Here is a 12,220-nt window from a genome sequence, read left to right as displayed (position 1 = left end):
AAGAAGTCAGTACATACATATACACAATGGAGTATCACTCAGCCACTAAAAAGAATACATTTGAATCAATTCTAATGAGGTGGATGAAACTGGAGCCTATTATACAGAGTAAAGTAAGCCAGAAAGAAAAACACCAATATAGTATACTCATGCATATATATGGAATTTAGAAAGATGGTAACGATAACCCTGTATGCGAGACAGCAAAAGAGACACAGACGTATAGAACAGTCTTTTGGACTCTGTGGGAGAGGGCGAGGGTGGGATGATTTGGGAGAATGGCATTGAAACATGTATAATATCATATGTGAGATGAATCGCCAGTCCAGGTTTGATGCATGATACAGGATGCTCGGGGCTGGTGCACTGGGATGACCCAGAGGGATGGTACTGGGAGGGAGGTGGGAGGGGGGTTCAGGATGGGGAACACGTGTACACCCGTGGCAGATTCATGTTGATGTATGGCAAAACCAATACAATATTGTTAAGTAATTATCCTCCAATTAAAATAAATAAATTTATATTAAAATAAATAAATAAAAGTCAGTACATAAAAGATAGAAAAAGAGAAAGGGAAAGAAGTTAAAAAATATTTTTCAAAGGGGCCAGTACACAGAGAATAAAAGAAAAAGGGAAGATGGAAAGGACAGGATAGGATAGGGTAAAGTAGGAAAGGGAAACAGGAAGGCAGGGAGGCTAACAGAGAAGAAAGAAATACAGAAAGGGAACAAAAAAATGATGAACAGAAATCGAGTAAGAGAAGGAAAGAACGAAGGAAGAAAGGAAGACATATGAAAGCAAAAAAGAGGAGAGGTTTCAAATGGAATAAAATTATAACAAAATGTAAAATAGAGAAAAATACGAGAATGGGAGACAGAAAGGAAAGAAAAAAGGAGAGTCAGACACAGAAAGAAAGGAAGAATGTCTCACGGGCCAAAAAGTTTTAAAAGTAGGAGCCAATTTAAGAGTGATTGACGGCTGGATATAGAGCCAGCCAGCTAGGTAGGTAGATAGGTAGAAAGAACAGATTTTTAAAGGAGAAAGCAGTAGTAAAGATAATAGCAAAATGTATAAAGAAAGGGAGAAGGAAACAAAGAAAATGTTTTGCAAAAGGAGTAGTATAAACAAAGCAAAAGAAGAATGGAAGGAAGGAGGAAGGGAAGAAAGAAGGAAATGAGAGAGAAAGTGGGGGGGGAGAGGAAGGAGACAGGAATGGACAGAAGGAGAGAGAAGCAAATGAAAGAGGATGAGAGAGCGAGCGTGGGTGGATGGATGGAGAAAGGAAAGGAGGAGGCAGGGGCAAGGAAGAAAGACATGAGGAAAGGGCGAAGGGGCAGTGGACAGTAAGAGGGGAGGAAGGGATGGCGGAAGGGAGGAAGCGAGGGAGGGGAGGGGGAAGACATGCATGCAGGCGGGGAAAGAAGAGAGACAGAGACCACGGAAGGAATGGAGTGAGGAGAATACAGAGAAAGAGGAGAAAGTGAGAGGAGGCAGGAAGGAGGGAAGAAGAAAGGGAGGCTGTAGGGAGTGAGGAAAGAAAGCTCTAAAAAGGAGGAACTCAGTTAAAAACAAATAAAGATGAATGCAGAACAGCTAGGTAGTTTGGTAGGTTGATGGATAGATGGGTAAGTAGACAGGATTTTTATGTGGAAGATCTAGTTTTTAAAAGTCAATATTAAAAAGATGAAGAGAAACAGGTTTAAAAGAGGAAACCCAAAAAAATGGATATAAGAGGAAGAGAGGGGGAAGGAAGTAAAGGAGAAGGAAGGAAAGGAAGAAGGAGGTCAGGAAGGCAGGAAGTAGGGGAGATAGGGAGGGAAGGAGGAAGGCAAGCAGGCAATAAGTTTACAAAGGGTGGAACTTGCGTGGTGGCTCGGTGGATAAGAATCCACCTGCCAGTACAGGGGACACAGGTTCGATCCCTGGTCCAGGAAGATCCCACATGCCGTGGAGCAACCAAGCTCATGTGCCACAACTACTGAGCCCACACTCTAGAACCTGTGAGCTGCAATTATTGAAGCTCTCACGCCCTAGAGTCTGGCTCTGCAATGAGAAGCCTGCCCACCGCAACTAGAGAGTAGGCCCTGTTTGCTGCAACTAGAGAAAGCCTGCAAGCAGGAACAAAGACCCAGTGCAACCAAAAATACATAAAAATTTAAAAATAAAAGATGAGTCAGTAGGGAAGTAAGCTAAAGAAGGGAAGAGAATGTAAGAGTGAAAATGTAGGAACCATTTTCCTACAAAAAACCTAAAACAGTTGTGTGGTGGGGGACAGATCGTAAAAGTAGGAGTCAGGAAAGCAAAGACAAAAATAAAGACAAAGATAAATGGTTGAGAGCTGAATAGGTAGGTAGGCAGTTATACAGATGATAGGTAAGTAGGTAGGTAGGTATATAATTTTAGAAGTGGAAGCCAGTAAGAAGGAATGCATGAAAAAGAGAATGAGAGAGTTAGAGCAGGAAGGAAAAAATAAAAGGGGAGCCAGCAGAAAGAGAGTAAAAGGAGGATGGGAGGAAGGAAGACAGGAGGGTGGGAAGGGCAAAGATAAAGAAGGAAGGAAGGAAGATAGGAAGAAAGGATGATGGAACAGAAGTAAGAAATAATGAAGAAAGAAAAGAGGTTTCTAAGTGATGAGTCAGTAGGGGAAAGTGAGAAATAGCAGAAAAAGACAATGTGAGAATGAGGGGGAGAACCAATAAAGCCAAGTGCAATTGTGTGTGATGGAGGGAGATGGGTTTAAAAAGTAGAAGTCAGTTTTTTAAAAAAGAATACAATATAGATGGATAGATGGCTAGGTAGGTAGAGGGATAGGTAGGTACTGCAGATAGGTAGATAGATGATAGGTAGAAACATACATACATACATCCCTGCATACACATATACACATAGAACTGATGTGGAAAAGGAGAAACCAGTGAAAAGTCAATACATGAAAGGTAGAGAGTTGGAAAGAGAAGGAATGAAAAACTTTTTAAAAGTGGGTTGCTAAATAGTAAAAAGGAAGAAAAGAGAGGACAGGAGACAAGATGTGTGAGGGGGGACAAAAGAGAAAGAAGGGAAAAGAACCAGATAAAAAGAAGTTTTAAAGGAAAGCAGAAAAGACTTCACTTTTAAAGAAATGAGCAAGAGAATGGGTTCAAGAGAACTTTTAAAAAGGACCAGTCAGTAAACACAATGTGAGAGGGAGGAAGGAACGAAAAGTTTGTGAAGGAAGAGTCAGTAACAAAAGCTCACAGTTCAGTTCAGTGAGATGAGGGTGTAACCTTCTGCCTCTGAGACAGTACATCACTTTAGCAGCCAGCTTTCTCCCTCCATCTTCAACTGTTAACTTCCCCTTCCAGTAGGAGGAAAGTTTCAGGTAGGCATCTTAAACAGTGCCCACCTCAAATGCTTTTTGAAAAAGAAAACATAAAAGAACTTGATGTTCACAGTATTACAGAGGTGACAGGAGAATGAAGATGTCTATTTCACATATGAAATTGACTTATCACTGTAACAAAGACATCATGTTCTATCATGTCAACACCAAGGAATATACATAACTCTAATGAAAACCCAGTTAGCACACATATAGTTTAGAATCCTTTTGTCTATTTCTAAATGATTAGAAACAGGAACGGCAGTCACCTTTTTCACAAATCAGGTGTATATATGTATGGTTGCCTCAGCCAGATTTTTGAGGCACAACCAAGAATTGTCATGGCCATTGTGGGGTCTCCAGCACATGGCCTCCAGGGTCTCTAGCACAGGTATTATGCTGGTCTGCATCCCCACACAAAGAAAAAGCCATGTTCTTCTTGAGCAGGACAGAGGGGTGGAGTTTTTTCCCTTTTGCCAGAAGACAGTTCTGCCCCCCCGCGCAGTAGAGCTTTAACTATACAAGATAATATTATAAAAGTGATTGTCCTGCCTCCCCATCACATCTATCCTAAGGTTTCTTAACCTTGCCACTTGGCATGTTGCACTGGATAATTGCTTATTATGGGAACCATCCCGTGCATTGTAGTATGTGTAGCATCATACGTGGCCCCTATCCACTAGATGCCAGGAGAAATCCCTCTCCCTGATTTGTAACAACCACAAATGTCTCCAGACATGTCCCAATTCCATTGTCCTCTGGGGTACAAATTTGCCTCCCACTGAGACCTACTACGTCCCCTCTCCAGTTTCTCCCCATATACAGATTAGGATATGGTTCTCCCCCTAGTGGGCATAAAAGGATAAATAGAATCTATCTTGAATATCTTTGTCATCACCACTATTAATTTTTTTTTTTTTTATTATTTTAAGCTTCTTATCCAAAGATCAAGAAAATGAGTGTCACTGCCGGTCACCAGAAGTCACACCAAGGACAAAAAAGTAATGGAAATAATTAGAAATACTAAAATAGTCATTTGTGCTTCTTTCCCAAAGGTGTTGTCTGGGGCAAGAGGTGTGACTTATGTTCTTACTCCTCTACGTGTCAGCAGTATGGGCCACTGAGGCACTTATTATAAAAGCACAGTCTCAGGCACTGCCCCAGTACTGAATCAGAACCTGCATTTTCACAAGACCCCAGTGCATGACACGCACATTGACTTTTGGGGAACACTGGCTTCCATAGCCCCATGGAGGCAGAATAAAGTAAGGGTGCTCGGATGACTATTTGTCCTCTGCCTCCTCTGGTCTTCAGAGACATACCCTTATCTCCACTGATATAGTGCTTGGCCTGTCATCATTCACAGTTAAATTGGCCATCACTGCAATGACTCATGGTCTGGTCTCGCTGGGCTTAGTAGAACCCTCTGGATTTCCCACGCCACCTGAGTCCTGACTGCCTGCTCCATAACACTCTGGGAGGAGCCCTCTTACCCCCAGCCCAGTGACTCCCCTTGACGAGCTTCCCAGCTAGACCCTCAGCCCTTCCTGGGCCATGTGTATACCACATGGGAACCAAGAGTGGCTTAAGAAAGCAAAACCTTAAGGGGAAATAGGGAGAGGTTGGTCAAACGGTACACATGTTCAGCTGTAAGATTAATAAGGTCTGAGGATCTGATGTATAACATGGTGACTATCGGTGAAAACACTGTATTGTATAATTGAAATTTGCTAAGAACAACATGATAAATATGTGAGGTGATGGATGTTAATTAACTAAATGGAAGCGGGGAGAAATCCTTTCACAGTATACATATTTATCAAATCACCACAGTGTACACTTTAGCTATCTTACAATTTTATGTGTCTATTATATAAGTCCTAAAGAAAGGCAATGCCAAAGAATGCTCAAACTACCGCACAATTGCACTCATCTCACACGCTAGTAAAGTAATGCTCAAAAGTCTCCAAGCCAGGCTTCAGCAATACGTGAACTGTGAACTTCCAGATGTTCAAGCTGGATTTAGAAAAGGCAGAGGAACCAGAGATCAAATTGCCAACATCCTCTGGATCATCAAAAAAGCAAGAGAGTTCCAGAAAAACATCTATTTCTGCTTTATTGACTATGCCAAAGCCTTTGACTGTGTGGGTCACAATAAACTGTGGAAAATTCTGAAAGAGATGGGAATACCAGACCACCTGACCTGCCTCTTGAGAAACCTATATGCATGTCAGGAAGCAACAGTTAGAACTGGACATGGAACAACAGACTGGTTCCAAATAGCAAAAGGACTACCTCAAGGCTGTATATTGTCACCCTGCTTATTTAACTTATATGCAGAGTACATCATGAGAAATGCTGGGCTGGAAGAAGCACAAACTGGAATCAAGATTGCTGGGAGAAATATCAATAACCTCAGATCTGCAGATGACACCACCCTTATGGCAGAAAGTGAAGAGGAACTCAAAAGCCTCTTGATGAAAGTGAAAGAGGAGAGTGAAAAAGTTGGCTTAAAGTTCAACATTCAGAAAACGAAGATCATGGCATCTGGTCCCATCACTTCATGGGAAATAGATGGGGAAACAGTGTCAGACTTTATTTTGGGGGGCTCCAAAATCACTGCAGATGGTGACTGCAGCCATGAAATTAAAAGACGCTTACTCCTTGGAAGAAAAGTTATGACCAACCTAGATAGCATATTCAAAAGCAGAGATATTACTTTGCCAACAAAGGTCTGTCTAGTCAAGGCTATGGTTTTTCCAGTGGTCGTGTATAGATGTGAGAGTTGGACTCTGAAGAAAGCTGAGCACCGAAGAATTGATGCTTTTGAACCGTGGTGTTGGAGAAGACTCTTGAGAGTCCCTTGGCCTGCAAGGAGATCCAACCAGTCCATTCTGAAGGAGATCAGCCCTGGGATTTCTTTGGAGGGAATGATGCTGAAGCTGAAACTCCAGTACTTTGGCCACCTCATGTGAAGAGTTGACTCATTGGAAAAGACTCTGATGCTGGGAGGGATTGGGGGCAGGAGGAGAAGGGGACGACAGAGGATGAGATGGCTGGATGGCATCACTGACTCAATGGACATGAGTCTGAGTGAACTCCGGGAGTTGGTGATGGACAGGGAGGCCTGGCATGCTGCGATTCATGGGGTCGCAAAGAGTCGGACACAACTGAGCAACTGAACTGAACTGAACTGATTATATATAAGTCAGTAAAGCTGAAATGTTTTAAAACTGGAAGAAAAAGAAAGCAAAACCTCGGCGAGAGCCTTGCTCTGCCTGACCACACTGTATTACAAAGTTTGGGGTCCATGACCCCAGTGAGGAGGAAGAGTCAGAGTAGGGGTAGCCAAGGAAATCTCTTTCTAGAGTCTTAAACAGAGAGCTGAGCAATAGTTCTTCTTTTCTCTCTGTTAACCTCAGTTATCTGAAGCACCAAGGCCCAAAGTAAGCAAAATGTGAAGCCCTGTCTGATTTCTTTGGTCTCCAGTCACTCTCACCACCTTCCCATTTTCCCACCATCTCTGAGCTGCTAAAGGAGTGGACATTTTCCCCCTAACTTTCCTAAAGTCATATCCTTTTTCTTCCTGAGCCCAGATAACTCTTTATTTGGTAAGCTAAGGGTATCTCCAGGACACTATGAAGAATTTTCTCAAGCATTCCAGGATGTTTCTACACAAAAAGGAAGATAAAATTTAACGAAATTCTTGAGACAACTGCATGGCTTGCAAGGCATAATGTCTTGGTTGTGTCATCATTTTGGGGGATGACAGATATTGAATATTATTACCTGGGTGTTCATCATGGCATTTGTCCTGTTAAAAATTCTAACCTCTCCTTCCTTCCCTAGCTCCACCCCCAGGCAAGTGAAAGCCTATGAAAGATGAGGGTAGCGATCTTATACTTAGTCAAAAATGAAAAAGTAATATAAAATTTAAAAAATAGCCCTGTTGCATAATGGCTGTTTCTCATTTCTCAAGCCCCAAAAGTGAGTACAACAAAAGGTGGTCTCCAGACCTACATCTAGAAGGCATGATCACTGTAAAAAAAGTGTAAAATATAGAAAAACATAGTATATGTAATGTGAGAACGTAATAAACTTGGGCAAAAGGCATGAACAAACATTTTACTGACGATACACAGATGGCAAATAAGCACACAAAACACTGCTTAATATCTTTATTCCTTAGGGAAAAAGAAATCAAACCACAATGAGATACCACTACACACCCAGTAGAATGTCTAGTAGAATTGAAGTAACTGACCATACCAAGTATTTGCAAGGACTTGAAGCAACTAGAACTGTCTGACAATGCAGGTGGGAATGTAAAATGGTACAACCACTGTGGAAAAAATTTTGGCAGCTCAAGTTAAACTACATCTGCCATGTGATTCAGTCATTTCACTCCTAGGTAGGTGCCCACAAGATATGAAAATATATGTTCAGATGAAGACTTGTACATCAATGTCCATAGCAGCATTATAGTCAAATTGGAAACAACCTAAATGCCCTTCAGCAGGCAAATGGATAAACTAGTGTATCCATACCATGGGATACTACTCAGAAATAAAAAGGAATAAAGTATTAATATAGGCAACAATATTGATGACCATCAAAATATGCTGAATGAAGGAAGCCAGATCACCACCCTCCCCCAACAAAAAAAGGGTGGTACAACCCCTGTTTGATTCCATTTATAGCAAACTCTAGAGAATGCAAACTAATTTATAGTAAAGCAGATCAGTGATTGCCTGGGAGATAGGAGAGGAGAGAGGGATGAACTATAAGGGGGCACAAGGAAACTTTTGGGGATGATGTAAATGTTTACCTTGATGGTGGTGATGGTTTCAAGGGTTTATATATGTACATATATATATATATATATGCCAAAGCCAAATGGTACATTTTAAATATGTTCAGTTTATTGTACTTCAATTACAGTTCAATCAAATTTAAAAATTAAATGATTTCTCTTTCATTTGCCTATAGGACCATCCCAGCATTTGTATAGTTCTGTAAAGACTCCCGAAAGAAGATCAACCTTGTTGCATTCTCCACATGATGTAAAGAGTAACACAACAGAACAAAAGGTAGAGAGCTGTATGTCTCAGGTGCTTTGTATTGGCCTCTCATTTATCAGGTTAATTTTTCTTTCTAGGGGATATCCCCATTCACTGGGCATGGCACTGATTGGTTAGAAATAATGGAGTTCTACACAGATCTGAACAGTCTTCCTGGTAGAGAAGGTTCTGAGTCAGCTTCATGCTAAATGTACCATGTAGTTGAGCAGAAACTAACAAATATTTGATGATGATGATGATGATGACGCTAGCTAATGTTTATTGGCAACCTGCTGTGGGCCAGGTCCTAGTAGAAAGTAGGGAAAGGTAGAAGGAAGGGGAAAGGGGGGAAGTAGGTGACATAGGCTACAAAGATAGAAAAGACATAACTGCTCTTGGGGATGCACTGTCCAGGGATCAGACACATAAACAAAAGTCCTTACAGTCAAATGAGAGGAGATTTTTGCTTTGCATAAAATATGAAGCACAGAAAGTGTGGAGAAATAGCCCTGCCTAGAGAAATCGAAAAAAGCTTTATAAAAGGAGGGCTTCATTGAATTGTAGTATTCCCTGGTGGCTCAGAGGGTAAAGCAGACATCTACCTGCAATGCAGGAGACCTGGGTTCAATCCCTGGGTCAGGAAGATCCCCTGGAGAAGGAAATGGCAACCCACTCCAGTACTCTTGCCTGGAAAATCCCATGGACAGAGAAGCCTGGTAGACTACAGTCCATGGGATTGCAAAGAGTCGGACACGACTCAGCGACTTCACTTTCATTGAATTAGGTCTTGAAACATGAGTGGGAAGTTTTCAGATGAGTTAGATGTGAGGATGTAGTGAGGCAGTATTGCAGACAGGCTTACAGTGTTAAGTGAAAGCATGAAAGCTCAAGCCAGCAAAACCAGAGCAGTGGGACAGAAGAGACTGAAATGGTAGGTTGAAGCCAGAACTTTGTATCCCTTGCTGAAGTATGAATTCATTCTCTCAGTAGTAGAAAACCATTGCCGGTTTTTTAGTAGGATGTGAGATACAAATGATTTGGGTTTTAAAAGATACTCTAGTTGCAGTGTGAGATAGCTACATAGAGGAGATTAGAGGCAAGATCGTTTTGAGTCTACTGGGATAGTCCAGATAAAAATGATAAAGGCCTGAACTAAGGCTGTGACAATGAGGGTGAACCAGAGGCCACAGATTTAAGATATTTCAGAGTCAGAGTATGTCAGGATTTGGTGACTCAACAGATGTGTGGACCTAGAGAAAAGGAGATGACAACGATGGTGATGATTTAATTTTTGTGTGCAGGTCTGGTATGCTCTCATAGTGCTGAGGCCTACTTCTATCTCAGAGCTCATTATCCTCCATCATATTTGTCTGTCTTTTCTACTGGGTGATAAACTTCTTGAGGTCAGGAATTATGTATCTTAGTTCCAGGCAGTGTACTCAATAAACATTAGACTGGATTAAACTAGCCTTATCTGAAATAAACAGAACAATTCTGTGCTTTCTGGAATGGAGCACTGGATGATTATTATTGGTTATAGGATTATTATACCTATAACCAAAATGTGGAAGACAGACAAGTAGCAAGTTTGAAAAGACAGGAAAAGATAGCGTACCTGGGTACAATATACGCTTCATTTTAAACTAGTTATAAAGTGAGGTACCTGTAAAAGATATCCAGTAAGAGGTTAATAATATGTATTAGCATTGAGACCAGCACGTAGTAGAGAGGTAGAGATGAGGGGAAGGGGGAGATAAGATACTGTATTATTCTGATTGCTTTAGAATCAGCAAAAGTGTCTTTTAGAAGAAGAATTACTAATTAATTTTTTTCTTGAATGTTAAACCATACAGAAAGATAGAGAAACCATTAGGACATCATATCCTTCAAATGATGGAGGTAAGAAAAGGAACAATATTTATAATTGCTCTGATATCTTTTGGTTAAATAATTCATTGTGTCATATAGTCTTCCAAGTTATGCTTTTTTTCTCTGATTATACAATCCATGATTAATTTGATAAAGGAAGACAGAAGAATTATTCATGGTTGTAAATATAAGCATCACATTTTTAAGTGATTGCTGGGAGAATAGGCCTTCTGGAATCGACAAGGTGTGAGGAAGTTAGAGTTTCTGCTGTGACTGCCTCTGTAAGTTCCTGACAATGCGGCCATTAGAGAGTCCCAGTGAAGAGATGTCTCCCCAGGAAGGTCTCTTTTACCATCTTTTCTCCCCAGACATAAAAATCCATCCTGTTTCCCATCTCCCAGGGCTGGACTAGAGATTAGCTAAGTCTCTGTTCGTCTCCATAAAAGATTCCCACGCGTAACCTCCACACTTACCAAGAGCGCTGGGACATCTTCACCTGGGCGGCCCATGAGTACCTCAGATCCAACATGCGCAAAACCATATTCATCCCCAAACCAGCGCTCTGTTCCTCCTAACTTTATTCAGGCACAAAACCTGAGTCATTTTTGACTCTTTGCTATTTGCTCCAGTCCAGTCTGCCTCCTTAAATTCTCTCATAACTCCCTTCCTTTCCATTCATGCTTCCTGTGCCATTAAGCACTGTAATAATTAGTCTCCAATTTCTTTTTCTTGTTGATCTGTCCTACATTTTGCTGTGAATGTAACCTTCCTGAAATACAGGTTTGAACATATAATGCCTCTACCCAAAAGTCCTCTGTGGTTCCCCTTTGCTTACTGAATGAAGTGCAGAACAGTTTGCTCTAGGGCAGGGGAGTGGTGAGAAGTTTAGCTGGCGAAGTAACTTAGAGCCAGGGAGTTCAGGCTTGTCCCTAATGGCAGCAGTGGCCCCTGGAAGCTGGTAAGCAGGGGACTTCACAAAAGGGGATCTTATACTCGGAGATACTGCCTTAATGTCCATAAATACATACATTCTCGATTATGGTAATCTTAGACTTTATGGCAGCCCAGCAAGGAGAACTATATGATTTTTTCATATTTAAAGTTACCTCTTCTTTTCCCTAGAAATTACTACACTTCAGAGTCCAGGTGTTTCTGCGAAAACACCAAGTATCTGTAGATACTGTCTACAGGATACTTCAAAACAACAGGCAAGTAACTTTTCTTTTGTCCCACATACACACAGAAACAATGAAGTATAAAATGAGGATCAAGACTGACATAACACAATTTCATTCATTAAATGACAATTCAGAACAGTCTTATTCCCTGAAATTAGGCATCTTATAGTAAGATTTTATTTAAAAAAATTGAAATGCGAATCCACAGTAATAATCCTGTTACTTCAGACTTCCAATGCTTATGGCTATCTGTTGTGTTAGTGTTGCCATACTCTAAGTGTAGGGAGTATCAATAACAACTAGTAAGCTAACAGAAGAAAAATCTCAGGTGAGCCTGAGATTTTAAATGTGTTAAATAGACCCAAAATTTGAATACTTGTCTCAATTCTTAATAGAAATTACCAGAAACAATGTGAGTGTTCTCACTTAGCTCTTAGGTATGTAGGCTTCTTAAAAGATGAGCTTCAAGTCCATTCACACAGGAAGCAACATACTGGACTTTCGTGAATCATTTCTCTTCTCATGCTGATGGGTTGTACAGAAACAGCCATACAGCCTCACCCTCTCGCCTTTGTGGTCAGTGATCACTCAGTCGATGGTGGGAAATTGACAACAAACATTTAGGGTACAGCCTCTGGTCACAGCATCTGTCATCTCTGTGGGTCACCAATTGGTCATTCACTTTCAGACTCAAACCCACATCCTTGGCTCCATTAGCACTGTATTAAATGACTCACCTGTTCTAAAAAGTTAAC

At 41.1% G+C, this 12,220-nt stretch overlaps 1 protein-coding gene across 4 annotated transcripts in view; it reads left to right on the top strand.

Moving 5' to 3' along the window:
* Window positions 1–12,220, top strand: part of LOC129639088 (fibrous sheath-interacting protein 2-like) — a 72,144-nt gene that overhangs the window by 26,068 nt on the left and 33,856 nt on the right. For 3 of the 4 annotated variants that reach the window (XM_055563979.1, XM_055563980.1, XM_055563977.1), the window contains 4 exons: window positions 4,291–4,359; window positions 8,348–8,448; window positions 10,272–10,317; window positions 11,410–11,495. In XM_055563979.1, the coding sequence (XP_055419954.1) occupies window positions 4,291–4,359; window positions 8,348–8,448; window positions 10,272–10,317; window positions 11,410–11,495 (302 nt within the window). The remainder of the gene's footprint in view (window positions 1–4,290; window positions 4,360–8,347; window positions 8,449–10,271; window positions 10,318–11,409; window positions 11,496–12,220) is intronic. The other variant, XM_055563978.1, reaches the window with a different exon arrangement.

This window comes from Bubalus kerabau, chromosome X, assembly GCF_029407905.1.
Source record: "Bubalus kerabau isolate K-KA32 ecotype Philippines breed swamp buffalo chromosome X, PCC_UOA_SB_1v2, whole genome shotgun sequence".
Lineage (NCBI taxonomy): Eukaryota > Metazoa > Chordata > Mammalia > Artiodactyla > Bovidae > Bubalus > Bubalus kerabau.
This window is presented reverse-complemented; position numbering and strand designations above follow the sequence as displayed.